At 40.0% G+C, this 13489-nt stretch overlaps 2 protein-coding genes across 2 annotated transcripts in view; one reads left to right on the top strand and one right to left on the bottom strand.

Moving 5' to 3' along the window:
* LOC111866062 (cytochrome c oxidase assembly protein COX18, mitochondrial) overlaps positions 1-13489 on the top strand; it is a 58010-nt gene that overhangs the window by 33099 nt on the left and 11422 nt on the right. The gene's annotated exons all lie outside the window — the stretch shown is intronic.
* On the bottom strand, positions 582-13012 carry LOC111866061 (protein germ cell-less). Its single transcript, XM_023854603.2, has 10 exons — positions 12827-13012; positions 12613-12736; positions 12340-12436; positions 10477-10628; positions 8668-8798; positions 7129-7298; positions 6189-6390; positions 4618-4836; positions 2499-2589; positions 582-1049 (listed from the first exon to the last, which is right to left on the bottom strand). The coding sequence occupies exons 1-10, from the start codon at positions 12988-12990 to the stop codon at positions 894-896; spliced, it is 1506 nt and encodes a 501-aa protein (XP_023710371.1). The 5' UTR covers positions 12991-13012; the 3' UTR covers positions 582-893.

Below are 13489 nucleotides of genomic sequence, written 5' to 3'. Positions count from 1 at the left end.
GTAATGGAATGAAAACAATACATGTCAGAGAACCCTTCAGAGACTTGCAGCTTCAATACACATCTTATATCTATTTAGTTAGTATTTTTTATTTTATTTAATAAAATAAATATTAATTTTGTATAAAATAATAATAACAATCAAACATTAACATGCATTACAATAAAAAAAAGTCTGACAAAAATATAAAGTACTATATATTAAAGCAGCATTGACACTGCTATGACTGGTAGAAATTTCATCTCTTGAAACATGGCAACAAATCTCAAGGTCACGGGTCCTGCGGAAGAATTCATTGCATTCAACCCTCAAACCTGGTAACTACATATACCCTTCATTTTTCAAATTAAAAACCAGTAATACACAAACTTCCACTTGTCAAACAATAGCACAGAATGTAAACAAATTTCAAAGGATCAAATCCAGATATACAAACAATTTAAATTTTCAGTCAATATCATTGATAAAATAGCCCTTTTTCAGCCACAGCCTTCCTTCGAAGGTTTTGCCAAATTTGTTTACTCCTGGCTATGAGTTGCAAACACACCTCCCACTTTTCACTTCTTTGCATTTTGCAACCGTAATGTTTTTACAGAGCTATGTCATAAACCTTGTGTGCAATGCCCAACCTGGAGGCCCAGGTCTCTGTATTTATGTCCCCCAGTGACAGGATTATACCCCAGCCACCAGGTTCCCTTTTCATCCCCTTCTATGACCCACAGGGCTATGATGGAGGTATTCTAGCCCACCTCCATATGGGAGAAATTTTCAATTAGAATTTTTAAAAACTGAAAGAATATGTTTGTATATAAAGTTTTGTTTTCTGTGCAGGATAGTTTTTCTTTTCAAGATGTGCATTCATGGATTTCAATTCGTTAAAATTCCTCACATGGCTAACGTTCTTGGATGACAATTTGTGCTGGTGATGGCAATGGAAGGCCATCCGTCAAACCTGATTCTTGGGATGAAGTAACAGGGGAACTGAACAGCAGATTGACGGACAGAAGCAATGGGTATGTGAGATCTTTGTCAAGCACCAGCAGTGTCACCTGAAACATGATAACAATCATTATCCCTTTCAACGTCACAGAGCAGAAATATGTAATCCGGTTTGGTACCCTGTTGGTATAGTGACTGGTTATGGGGTGGACGACTGAGGTGTCGAGTTCAAATCCTGGTAGGGTCAAGAATTTTCTCTTCTCCACATTGTTCAGACCGGCTCTGAGGTAAACCCAGCCTCCTTTCCAATTGGTACTGGGGGCTCTTTCACCAGGGGTAAAGCGGTTGAGGTGTGAAGTTTACCACTCACCTCCAACTAGAGTAAAGGTCAAGAAAATGTGGATCTACACATCCACTCCCCCATATGCCTTCATGGCGTAGTGCTTAACACTTTGCGGACCGGCAATTTAAATATTTAAATCACCCTGGGGACCGGCATTTTTTAACCCACTACCCTAACTTGTGCATTGTTCACTTTAAAAATTAATATAAAATATCCTAATTAATTTCATGAACTAAAATTTTTGGAGAACACTTACCAATATTTCTAGAAGTGCTGAGAGTGTGATATTTCTGGAAACATTCCCCTTCTACCTGCACTTTCGTCAGAGCTACTTTCACTTTTATTGTCTGTAGCCACAATTGTTTGTTGTCCTCTGCCACTGCCACTGTCAAATCACTATCACTACACATCTCAGACGGAATGTCAAATAGCTCACGTCAGATAGCACGTTGGAGAACATGTCAGTATTGCTTGGTTTTCAACCGCTTCTGTCCTTGACTCATTGCGCAACTAACTTCCTGCCTGGTACATAAGAGCTTGAAGGGTCAAAGATAATTTTCCTTTGGAAGGGGTACCCAAACAGTGAGATCAAGTTATTGCCTACTAAGCAAACATTCCAGAATAATATTATGCAGTAGTCATTTTATTTGGGTGGCGCCAGAGAAAGGTATTATGTGTTACAATCTAACGTGTCCTAAAGTCATAAAAATATGCCACCAGTCCGCCATGTTTAAAAGTGCTGGGCATAAAAATATGCCACCACTCCGCAAAGTGTTAAATAGTTAAGCACAGGGACAACTTTACCTTACCTTACCTTACCCTGTAACAAATTATTTTAGTTCCATAAAATCAGGAATTTGTTTATCAGCTAGGGAGACTATGAGCTCTTGTAGAATGACCCTGCACCATCGAGTTGGTTAGTTTCTATACAGAGAATCTGTGCTATATAAATCTGCAAGTCAACTAGTGTCAACATAGTTACTAGACAAAGAAAATTTCCATCTGTCTGGTTTTGGAACATTTTAGTGGAAAATTCATACGTGACACACAGTAAAAGAGAACTGTCTGCTATTGCAAGGTGCACTCATGCAGATGATTATAAGATGCAATGACTCTAAACAATTTAAGAAGCCATACTGAAAGCAATTCAATACAAAAATCACACGCAACTGCTTTCCAGCTCTATATCTGTGAAATAATAATGACGTATATCTACCTCCTCATTCTTGAACAAAGACAGGCTCTTTAGACCAGTGGACTGTGTGTGCTTCACTTGTCTTTGTTCATTTAGAGACACTAACGTCACCCTGCAAACATAAAACAGGGGCCATTATTAGAACCATACCCAAGATGAAATTCTGTCTCATTTCTGAGACACACGTAACTGGAGAAATGGGCATGACAACTAATAATATGGGGCGGAACTAATATGACCACCAACACGATGTTTTGTGAGTAAACAAAGCTAATATCAATGTGATAATATTTGTTTGTACTACACATCACTACACGTTTCAATCAATGTGATCATTTTCAGGTGGTGACATAAGTGTATACAGTTGTTACTGAATTGTCTGACTAACATTGGTCCATAAAAATTTCAAAATTTTCGTAAAATTTGCACATGCATCGTGTAACTGTCTTATTATATTGTGACGTATTTGCACTATGCAGGACACACCCCCTCCAGTGGTGACATAACAGCATTGGCGCCACTGCTGCTGCTATGGTAACAGGCCAGTAAACACCCCCCCCCACCCCTGCGGTGACATAACAGCACTTCCCACTGTGACGTAACAGGGGACACCACTGTTAACACAAGGCAAAGCAGGCTGAGCAGTATGTGAGCAGAGTGTGTGATCAGGAGTGACACAGTGTGGATCGTGAAGTCGCCGAGTGCAGTGGAAGTAATTGTGATACTGCTGATGGCAGTAATCGTGTAATTGTGAATTGTATAAGTGTATGAGCGAATGCGGAACAAATTCGCTATATTTAATACAGCGTGAAGTTATTTGTCGCATTACATACCCAACACGTGACAATATGTTAAAGGTTAAAAAAAATTAACACATTAATATTAGTTTTATTTACTCACAGACTGTTGTGTTGTTGGCTACCTTAGTACCCTTGATGACACACAACAGGATGCAAGTAATGAAGACCTAACATGATAAAAATCTTCTTCTGACGAGAGGTAACCCTGTGCCATACATTTACTGTTCAATTTCCCAACAGGCAGTGGTCATTCTGATATACGGAATATAAATATGAATATGCCAAGTGGCAGATTACAAGAGAATATGAACTGCCGTGGAGTGTTACAAATGAAACAAGAAGGGATAATGGAATGCGGTTTCTTGTGGCAAACACAACGGGTACTGGAACCAGAACATTATGTAATATCAGAATGTGTAAACAGTGAAAGAAAAGTAAGATATGAGGTTCTCACAGCAGTCACTGTGAAGAGTACCATCTTCTGAGGTGTGATGCCATGTTATCTGGTAGAAATGTGCTGATATCTGAAGTACTGCTTCCATAAAGCAGAGTGAGGAAAGCATGAAGAGAAGTAGTACAGATATAGGACAACATACAAGCACTGGGCAAACCAAGGGGAGCCCGTGAGCTGGCCAAACAGAAAGATGGAAGGAGTGGCATGGGTGGAACAGGGGGCTGTAGGTGACAAAAAGGATAAATGGAAGAAGAACAAGAGATAAGAAACACAGTACTGAAACAATGGAGATGGACATAGGAAGACTATGTATGGAGGACAGAGAACATTGGAGGAGGCTTTGTCATAAGTTGTTCCACACACACAAAAAGAAAACTCTGTGGCCTCTAGTTCGTAAGTGAACTACACTGACCGAGCGACCACTGCTTGTCGGCGAAGTTAATGCCAACTTTAACGGACAGAGGGTGTCGCGTGGTCAGTGCAACGGATCCCCACAGCCGTTAAACTCGTTTTTCTAGACTGGAGCCGCTGTTTCCTTGAAATAGCTCCTCAATTATCATCACGAGGCTGAGTGGACCCCGTTCCAGACCCACTGCTTCTCAGAAAATCTGGTAGTGCCGGGAATCGAACCCGGGACCTCTGGATCTGTAGTCAGGAACTCTGACCACTAGACCACAGAGGCAGTCAAGTTGATCCACAAGGGACATACAAATGACTATGGTGAGAGCCATTGCAGATGCTCTCTGTACAACATTAGGGAGGATAACAAGGTGATTTAATAAGGTGAACTGGCAAGTTAGTGTGTTAAAAACCTGGTATGTATGATCTCCTTTAACGGTAAATGTAATGCAACAGAAACTGAGGTTATCCGTTACCTGACGCTCACCTGCAAAGAATATGTCTTCGAGACTGCATGCTCAGCATCACCTCATGTTCTGTGTGATGATTCCTTTTCACTCGAAGGGTATGAGTACTGCACGACCAGATCAGGTCGAGTCCCATGTTAAAACCAGTCCACCTCCAAACATGTTCACCTGCATTCACTAATGTTCTCCCACAGCGAACACAGTCTCTGCAGAACTCTTCATTTCCCATTGATTTAGGCCTGAAACATATCACATCCATATGTAACACCACTACATAAAACACTTTCTTATTTGTAACATATTCAGGACCAGCAATCTGACTGCCCATACAACCAACTGCTCAAAATAATACCACAACTACAGATGTGGTCAGTTTGAAGACTGGAATACAGCGGGACGTCCAGGAGACAGTTTATATTATTTGCAGTATTACCAGCCTGTTCTTTGGTTGTTATCATGTCAGAAATGTATTCAGTACCCCTGCCAGGATGGTCAGAAGGTTGGAAGGCCAACACAAACCATACCTGGAAGTACTAGCAATGCACATATTGTGACAATTGCTATGATAAATTTGAAGGTCTCACAGCAGTGACTACGAACAGCACTATTTTCTGGGGTGTGACACTGTGTAGTCTGGTAGAAGTTCACTAACGTTTTGGAGGTATGAACTCCTTCCATCTTCAAGGAAGAAGAGTAAGCCAAGCAAGAAACTTGTAAAAAGCAGGTACCAAGCTTCTTGCTTGGCTTGCTGATGGGGGCAGTACATTCCTCTGAACTGTCGAGGGACTTCTGCTTATGGCGTTATAGACTGGGAGACTACGCTTCTTAAATATGACTGTCCTCTTGGATGTGAAGGCATGTGGTCTGACAAAAAGGTGAAAGTTTTGGAGGTACCCATTGCCTCTGTCTTCTAGACTCTAGAAGATGTGGCTGGAAGCAGCAACTTCCTCTGACACACTCGCACCTTTGTACCAGTCCACACAGCATTATTCTAGAACACAGTAAACTTTGTATTAACTGCCATCACTAATGTGTTATCACAATTACTGATAGTAAAACACAACCTGTCTTTTCTTGACCCTGGGCCCAACATGTTGGGGTCAAACTGATGGTTTTCTGCTACTGGCCATAACGAAAGAAGTGGATGTTACCTACTTCAAGGCACACCCCCGTCATTTGTTTGAAGTGACTGAGGAAAACCATAAAAGTCCTCAATTAAGACATCTACTGGTCTAGCCAAGATTCATACAGGGCACTTCCTGCATAGAGACCCATGAATTAGTACTGAGCCAACTTATGGCATGAGATAATGGTGAAGTTTTTCCTGTGCTTAATTAAGAATCACACATTCTCAACTGCAGCTCTGCACTGAGATGTGTGGTCAGCTTCATGCTCTGGCCACTGCACCCGGTACCCAGCAGATAAGAGACTGGACAAGCCCCAAACTGGTCCCTGTATGATAAGGATGTGAAGTGTATGGAATAGGTACAGAACTGAAACCAGTGCTGGTGTTGGTGATGTTGAATCAGTGGGCTACTACTGCTGCAGTCAATTGGCAGGCCTCTAATTCAGGAAAAAGTCTGATACTTACCCCCTGTCCAGGCCTTGGTCAAGCCTCAACATGCGGTACCACTGCTGTGACACAAGTGGAGCCAGCCAATCCTGTGGAACAATTCGATCGCATTTCAGCATATCGATATCCAGGTGGTGATTCACTAGGTGCTGAAGTCTCAAGGCTTCAAATGGACCAGCAAAGCGCTTGCCTTCTCTGGTTACTAGGAACGGCTCTTCATCTGCAATCAACAACCCTTTTTCTCTCACCGATTTTTGAGTTGATGACATTTTCTCTGTGACTGTTTTATGAGTTGACACTTTTCCTCTGGCTGATTTTTGGGTTGAAGACACTTTTCTCTTACTGATTTTTGGGTTGACAACACCTTTTCTTTGACTGACTTTTGGGTTGATGACACTTTTTAAATTTCATGTGTTATTGTGGGCGGCTGGCGCGTAGGGCTGACAACCCTACCGCCATCTATGAGCTGATTGTCTAGAAAATGTGGGAACCTCAACATCTCACAACCCTATGGGCCTCCACGGCCTGTTACGGGGATACATTTACTTTTATTGAATGTTGAATGGTAGGATGATGAAATGAAAGGATATGAAAGGAAGTTGCATTTTTAAGGCACTAATCTAGTATTTCACACGCAGGAGCGAATAATAGCATCGAAAACCTCTGTCAGGATACAACAGTCTTTATTTAGGTTAATTTATTTATTTATTTATTTATGGTTCATTTAATGATGCTGTAAAAACTGTATTCACTTATAGAGAAACAAATTAATTACTTCTGCAAAGAAATTATTTTATCATTACCATATAAATTAAGTCTTACAAGAAGACGAAAAACTTCATCAGGCATCTAACCTTTATTTAATGAAAATGACACAGCATACTGTAAGAACAGTCATTCCCCAGAAATTCATCAAATTAGGATGTCACTGTGCAATGTAATGTGACTTTCATCTCACCTTTCCGATTCTGAAAATACTGCTGTGCTTCCAGAACGCTCTCTCTTGAAGAGTCTCGTTCAGGATGGAGCTGCAGAAACATCCAGAATCGGAGCAATACATAGATAGAGAACTCTGTCTGCATCACAAACAGGTCTGGGTTAGAAATCAGCTTCTCCATCAGATCAACGCTAAAAGGAAAAGTAATGGGCCCCGTCAGTTGTTTTTCATGGTTGGAAACATGGTCGCTTATTTTGAGGGAAGAATATCAGAAGTGTTTGGAAACAATGTACATGATCCAACTCAAGATAAATTGATTGTTTTAATTTACATATGGCCACATCAGCTCCACACCAACACAGGTCGATGTGTTATACAGTCCTGAAGTACGCTGCAGTTGTGTGCATGCTTTCATATTATCCGATTTTAATTTAATATCGTGTAATTCTTATTTGCATACTGAACTTTATAAATTTTGAGTCTTCCATATTCTGCTGCCCCATTTGCATTTAATATTTATTTGAGTCTCTAAGATAACTTTTGCCAGTATGATTATTTTTCTATGTCAGCAAATATCTGATTAACTGCTCAACGCTTCTAACACTATAATTCATCTGTCCACTTTCTCATCTCAGTACAACTTAATAAAATATATACACCTTCCTCTCCAGGACATAAGGGAAATTTTAACTTTCCACATTTTCAGGCTCCAACATGTTACACCTACCCTTTTATTCCTTCTGCAGTAGCTCCATATTTCCCATACACCTCATACTTCCATACCGTATTACTTACTTACTCATGGAGCTGAGCTCTTCTGGAGGAGCCGCCAATTCTGTAGCTACTCAAGAACTTCCCAACATTTTATGGAACCCGAAGGTTCATTACCGTGTTCACAAGAGCCCTCCTGAGCCAGATCAATCCAAACCATACCATCCCATCCTATCTCTCTAACATCCATTTTAATATTGTCCACCCACCTATGCCTTGGTCTTTCTAGTGGTATCTTTCCTTCTGGCGTTCCCACCAGTATCCTTCCATACCATATGTCATTTTAAACTGTGTTATATTTCATAGATATTCTGCTGAATCCTAGCTGAACATTTATCGGTATCTGTACACCACAGCTTACTGAAACCCATTCACAGTAAAGTGTACTGCTGTGAGATCATTTGTGTACAGCACATCTCCAACTGTCTGTGTATGGGCAGCGTCCTCATTCCACTCCTCTGGTATGTTGGCATATCTCCCACAAAGTCTGACCCCTCACCTATGTCAATAATATACTTAACAGTTTTCTCAGTCATTCCCTTTGTTCTCATTTTAAAGCACTAGGGTTCCCTACAAAATGAATGATGCCCAATGAATTCAGCCATTTTATACTCTTATTTATGCACAATGGTTTTGTTTTTACAAACACGTCTAGTGTTCTTTTTTCCTGTCATAAATCCTGCCATATAATCAAAATGACTTGTTGTGAAACGAGTACCACAATATAAAACACAATTTTGGTCACAGTTAAACAAGCATACGAGACACAGCAACATGGAGACACATTACCTGATTTCACGGAGGTTTTTCGACTGCTCTGGGAAATAACTCAATAGATTGATGAGTAGCCATTTAAATGCCACATCTTTCACTTTTTTAACTCCATACTCATAAGCTGCATCATAATATTTAACTGCTGTCTGAAAACACACATTTATCCTTGTAGTTTGTTACTCTGTGACATATGGGAACAAATTTTACAGTACTGTGACCATGTACTTGAGCCTCTTTAACATGCATCCACATGATATAATACAACGTTATACTTGCGGCAAAATCTGTGTTATCCTTGTTAAACACACCACATGTTTACAGGTTTTCATGGTGGTGAATGTTTGCACTGAGATGTTTTCTAGACTCTGACACCATGTCGTCTTATAGGCACATGCCGAGATCTTCAGGTCTGAACAGTTAAAATGAAGGCTACACATTCCTCTTAAATGTTACTAAACATCTACCAGACTGTACGGCATTGTGTCCTTTTTTTTTAACTTTTCTAGTGCAACAAAAGCATATGCTGATAAACACATAACAGTGTGAAAGCATCATAACAGCAAAAGGAACTGGTCACTGTATTGTAAACATATATTGATATGCTGGATCAAAATTTCTGTAAAGGTCATTTAATTGGCAGGCTAGGTAAAGTCCCTTTGCTTAAATAATTAAGCACTATGCCATGAAGACATATGGGAGAGTAGATGTACAGATCCATATGCTCATGACCTTGGTGTTAATTGGAGGGGAGTGGTCAGCTTCAAGCTCTGGCCACTTTACCCCTGGGGAAACAGCCCCTGGCAACCATTTGATAGGAGGTTAGGCAGGCCTCAGAAATGGACTGGTTGACATTGATAGGACAAAAATCTTGCACCTATCAGGACTGAAACTTTGATCCCTCAGCCATCCAACCCTTAGCCAGTCGCTATACCAACTGTGTTATCCCAGTTTCACTGAAGTCTGTATTGAACCAGTCCTTGAATTGACTGCCTGGTCTACCATCTATTTGCTACTCATCAACTTATTAAATCAACTTGTCTCTAGTGACTGGGCAAACAGATATCTTAAATGTTCCTTAGGCAACAGGCTGGCTGAGGCAGTAATGCTTATGACTTGTATTCGGAAGTACTTGTTTTGAATCTTGGTCAGGACATCAACTAGTGTAACTGAAGTTTTCACAGTTCTATCACTTCAGATAAATGCCAAGGCAGGATTTAAAATTATTTCATGACTGCTTCATTTCACAACCTTTCCCGTTCATTACTAATTTGCATCCAGTCATTCTATGCTATATCAACAGAGTTACTGAGAGTGTCATTAAATAAACTACAAACTACAAAAAATAAAAACGTAAGTAAAGTAAAGCTATCCCTGCAACAGGCCATGGAGGCCCACAGGGTTGACATGTCGAGGGTCCCACATTATCTAGACAATCGGCTCAAAGATGGCGGTAAGGTTGTCAGCCTTACGCGCCGGCCGCCCTTTACTCTCCAGGAAAATTATTTAATTTATTTGGTTGAGGTACAGGGCGGAAGGTCGCAGGTTCAAATCCCGGTGAGGTCACTGGATTTTTTTCAATTTACCTAATCCTTCCAGCTGCACTATGGCCCTGGGGTCGACTCAGCCTCTAACAGAAATGAGTACCAGGAATTAAATAAACTACAAGCAACAAATAAATATCAAACCTTATTTACAGCAGACTGCAGTATAAAGTAATCCATTATGAATTTCACACATCACTGACCCTCCTCTCATAAATGCATATGCAGCTTAACAGCCCATTCCCCATAATCACTCATGAAGGGTTAATAAAGAATGCGGTACCTCAGCATTCACAGTTTCAATCATGATCTCTGTACACTGATCTATGATTCCATCCAGCTGAAATAAAGTTGCTGTTGCTAGTGTCGGTACCACTTCAATTGGTTCCAGAGTGATCTCATCAAGGTAGAGGGACCCCAGAACTGTGCACAAAGCTGTTAATACAGAATCACATGTAAACATATAGTTTTGTTAATTAGTTGGTGCAGTGATAATGATACAGACTTAGATTTGAGATATTCTTGATTCTGAATGTTGGTAGTAGCACTAGCTGTCCCACACAGGTTCTTTTTTTCAGTTCCTTTAGGCAAATGCTGGCATAATACCCCAATGTGAAAGACCATTTCCTTCTATATCCTTTCCAATTCATCACTGACCAATCATTTTGCTGTTTAATGCCATATTTTTCTGAGATACTGACAACATTGTATTCATTTAACACCAAGGTTAAAAATGTGTGCGGAGCCATACCTCCACTCCCCATACATTTTCATGGTGTGGTGATTATTGAAGCATAGGTCACCTTTACTTTCAGTCTACAACTGCCTCTGTACATAAGCACAATGCCATGGTCAGTGTTTGGGACAAAGCAGAAATAAAACCATTCTTAAACAGTGGTACTATATGGAAGTGAGTGGTCAGTTTCAAGCTCTGGCCACCTTACCCTTAGGGAAAGGGTCCTTAGTACCTATTGGGTAGGAGGCTGAACTGCCTCCATGGCTGATACAGACATGGAGACACAATGGCAAACAGAAACTCCTGCCCATGTTGGGAATGAAACCCAGTCATCCAGCCTTTATCCAGTCACTTTCATAAATTATCCTGTTTTACCGGCAGATGTATCTATAACATCACCAAACAAATCACCGTCAAAATAAAATATTTCATGTGATTGCCATGTTGTGATTTCATAAAAATATTAAATACTTATATATCAACTACCATATTGCCCACCATGTTACTGCTGCCAACCTTAGAAGTTTATTTGTAGAAATAAGACAAAAGCCTAACCTTAGAATTTGTATCCCACAAATCCACAAAGTTAGGATTTTGGTGTTGTTCTTAAAAATAAATATCTAAAAACCTTCTAAGATGTTCTTTTTTTAATCTGTAGCATAGGGTAAGAGTGACTCCACTTGGCACTCAAGCCACTACTGGGCCTATTGTACTAATTCCGGACGACAGAAGAGTGTAGTGCAAGAGGCAAAATGAGAATTGGCAGAGGAAATTGAAGTACCTGGATGATTTTTTATCTGACTGTTCCTATATCCGATGGTTGTTCTCACAACATTGTAAAGATCTTATGGAATATAAATAAACTAACTAAAACCTGCCCCATTGCTGCTTTGTCAACCATAAATCCCACATGATCTGACCTACAATCAAACCCAGGCTGCCACGGTGGGAAGTCAGCATCTAATCAGTTGATCTATAGCATAACCTTCTAAGGTAAGACTTCAGGTTTTATTTTCATAAATAAACTCCTGCAGTTGGCAGCATGAACATGGTGGACAACATGGCTGTAAATTTAAGTTATCCACGGGTGTAAATAATTAAGCACCATGCCATGAAGACATATAGGGGAGTGGAGGTATAGCTCCACCATTCTTAACTTTGGCACTAGATAGGGGGGAGTGGGAATATACCTAGTTTCAAGACAACTGATACATAACTGTCTTTGGTAATGACACCTTTAATTAAATCAGCTGACAGATGAACACACACAGATCTCTAACAAGGCTCAGGTCACAAAAGACTACACACTGTAACAGATTTTTCTTGTTCATATAGTAGGCCTGTTATCCTCTATATTAATGAATATAATGACAATCACACCAAAGCCAAAAGAAGTACAATCATACTTACAATCAAGATTGATTTTTGGGTCTACGACTTTAATTTCTACAATGTCTTCTTTAGCTTCTCGCCAAGCTCCAGAAAACATACTGGAAAAATATGGGCTCTAGAATAAAAGGAAGAGATATAATTACAGGAGTTTAAAATTAGCAAATTTTTTCCACGCTGATTAAATGACCATCAACAAAATCAAAGAGAGCCATTTCCCAGATCTGTTCTGCAGAACAAAATATCTTCCAACAAAAGCACCCTATTATGGTTACCAAGCTACATAATATTTACCTGGCAAAGGTATACTTTATGTAATTTCCATGGCTTTCCCAAAGCTATAACTGTAACATCACTGTTATTCCCTTCCTTGAACAAAGCCCTGTATATGTACTGGGCAGTAGATACAAGCTTCTTCCTGAAACGTAAAATAAAGTTGTATGACTATAAGGCGGGTCTATATATCAATCTGTGTAAGAACACTAATTATTTTACATGTGAAACTTACTTTTTTGGTGTATGTAGGGTCTTTTCCAACATCATATCGGGATCATTATCTTCATCCTCAGTTTCATCACGCCTTCGTTTCCTACTCACGAAAGCTCTGACATTTGTAGCAACAATATGTGGGTGGCAATAGTCTGACAGAAATGTACTTAAACTCTCACCCATATCACAATGTCATACATATATCTTGGATGAGAAATACTAGATATTATGGCACAATTAGCCGTATCACAGTTACATGCACATCTACGTCTTTAAACACACAAAACCTACACACATCAACACATTCAAAACCAAACCTCTACTATCAAGGCATGACTCTAACCCTAATCTTTCATCAACGTAAATAATTACGTTAACCGGTGTTATGTTATGTAGTACGGTCTGTAAGGTCTATAACGAAACAGACTATTCGTACCCGTTCGTACCTACTTCCCTTTGTTATCAACTATACAGAGGCATCTACTGGAGAAAGTTCTGCCGTGTCGGAAGTGTGTTATGTCACATATGGTCGTAATGTATTAAAGTGAAGGTGAAAGTTGTTTGAGAGAGACAGAATGACAATGTTACCACCAATTTAAGATTTAGGTGTGGCCGGTCTGGCTTTCACGTATTGAGGATGAGTCGTGTTTCTAATGACGTAATGTTTATTCGTGGCCTTGAT

This window comes from Cryptotermes secundus, unplaced genomic scaffold (genome assembly GCF_002891405.2).
Source record: "Cryptotermes secundus unplaced genomic scaffold, Csec_1.0 scaffold318, whole genome shotgun sequence".
Taxonomy (NCBI): domain Eukaryota; kingdom Metazoa; phylum Arthropoda; class Insecta; order Blattodea; family Kalotermitidae; genus Cryptotermes; species Cryptotermes secundus.
The sequence above is the reverse complement of the archived record's forward strand: the minus strand, read 5'-3'. Positions and strand labels throughout refer to the sequence as shown.

Bases quoted from the DNA above. Each gene is read 5' to 3' on its own strand.
- LOC111866061 (XM_023854603.2), bottom strand. From the start codon at position 12,990: ATGGGTGAGAGTTTAAGTACATTTCTGTCAGACTATTGCCACCCACAT. The intron at 12,737-12,826 runs GTAAGTTTCACA...TTTACGTTTCAG, and splicing joins ACCCTACATACACCAAAAAA to GAAGAAGCTTGTATCTACTG. The intron at 6,391-7,128 runs GTGAGATGAAAG...TGTTGATTGCAG, and splicing joins GTATTTTCAGAATCGGAAAG to ATGAAGAGCCGTTCCTAGTA.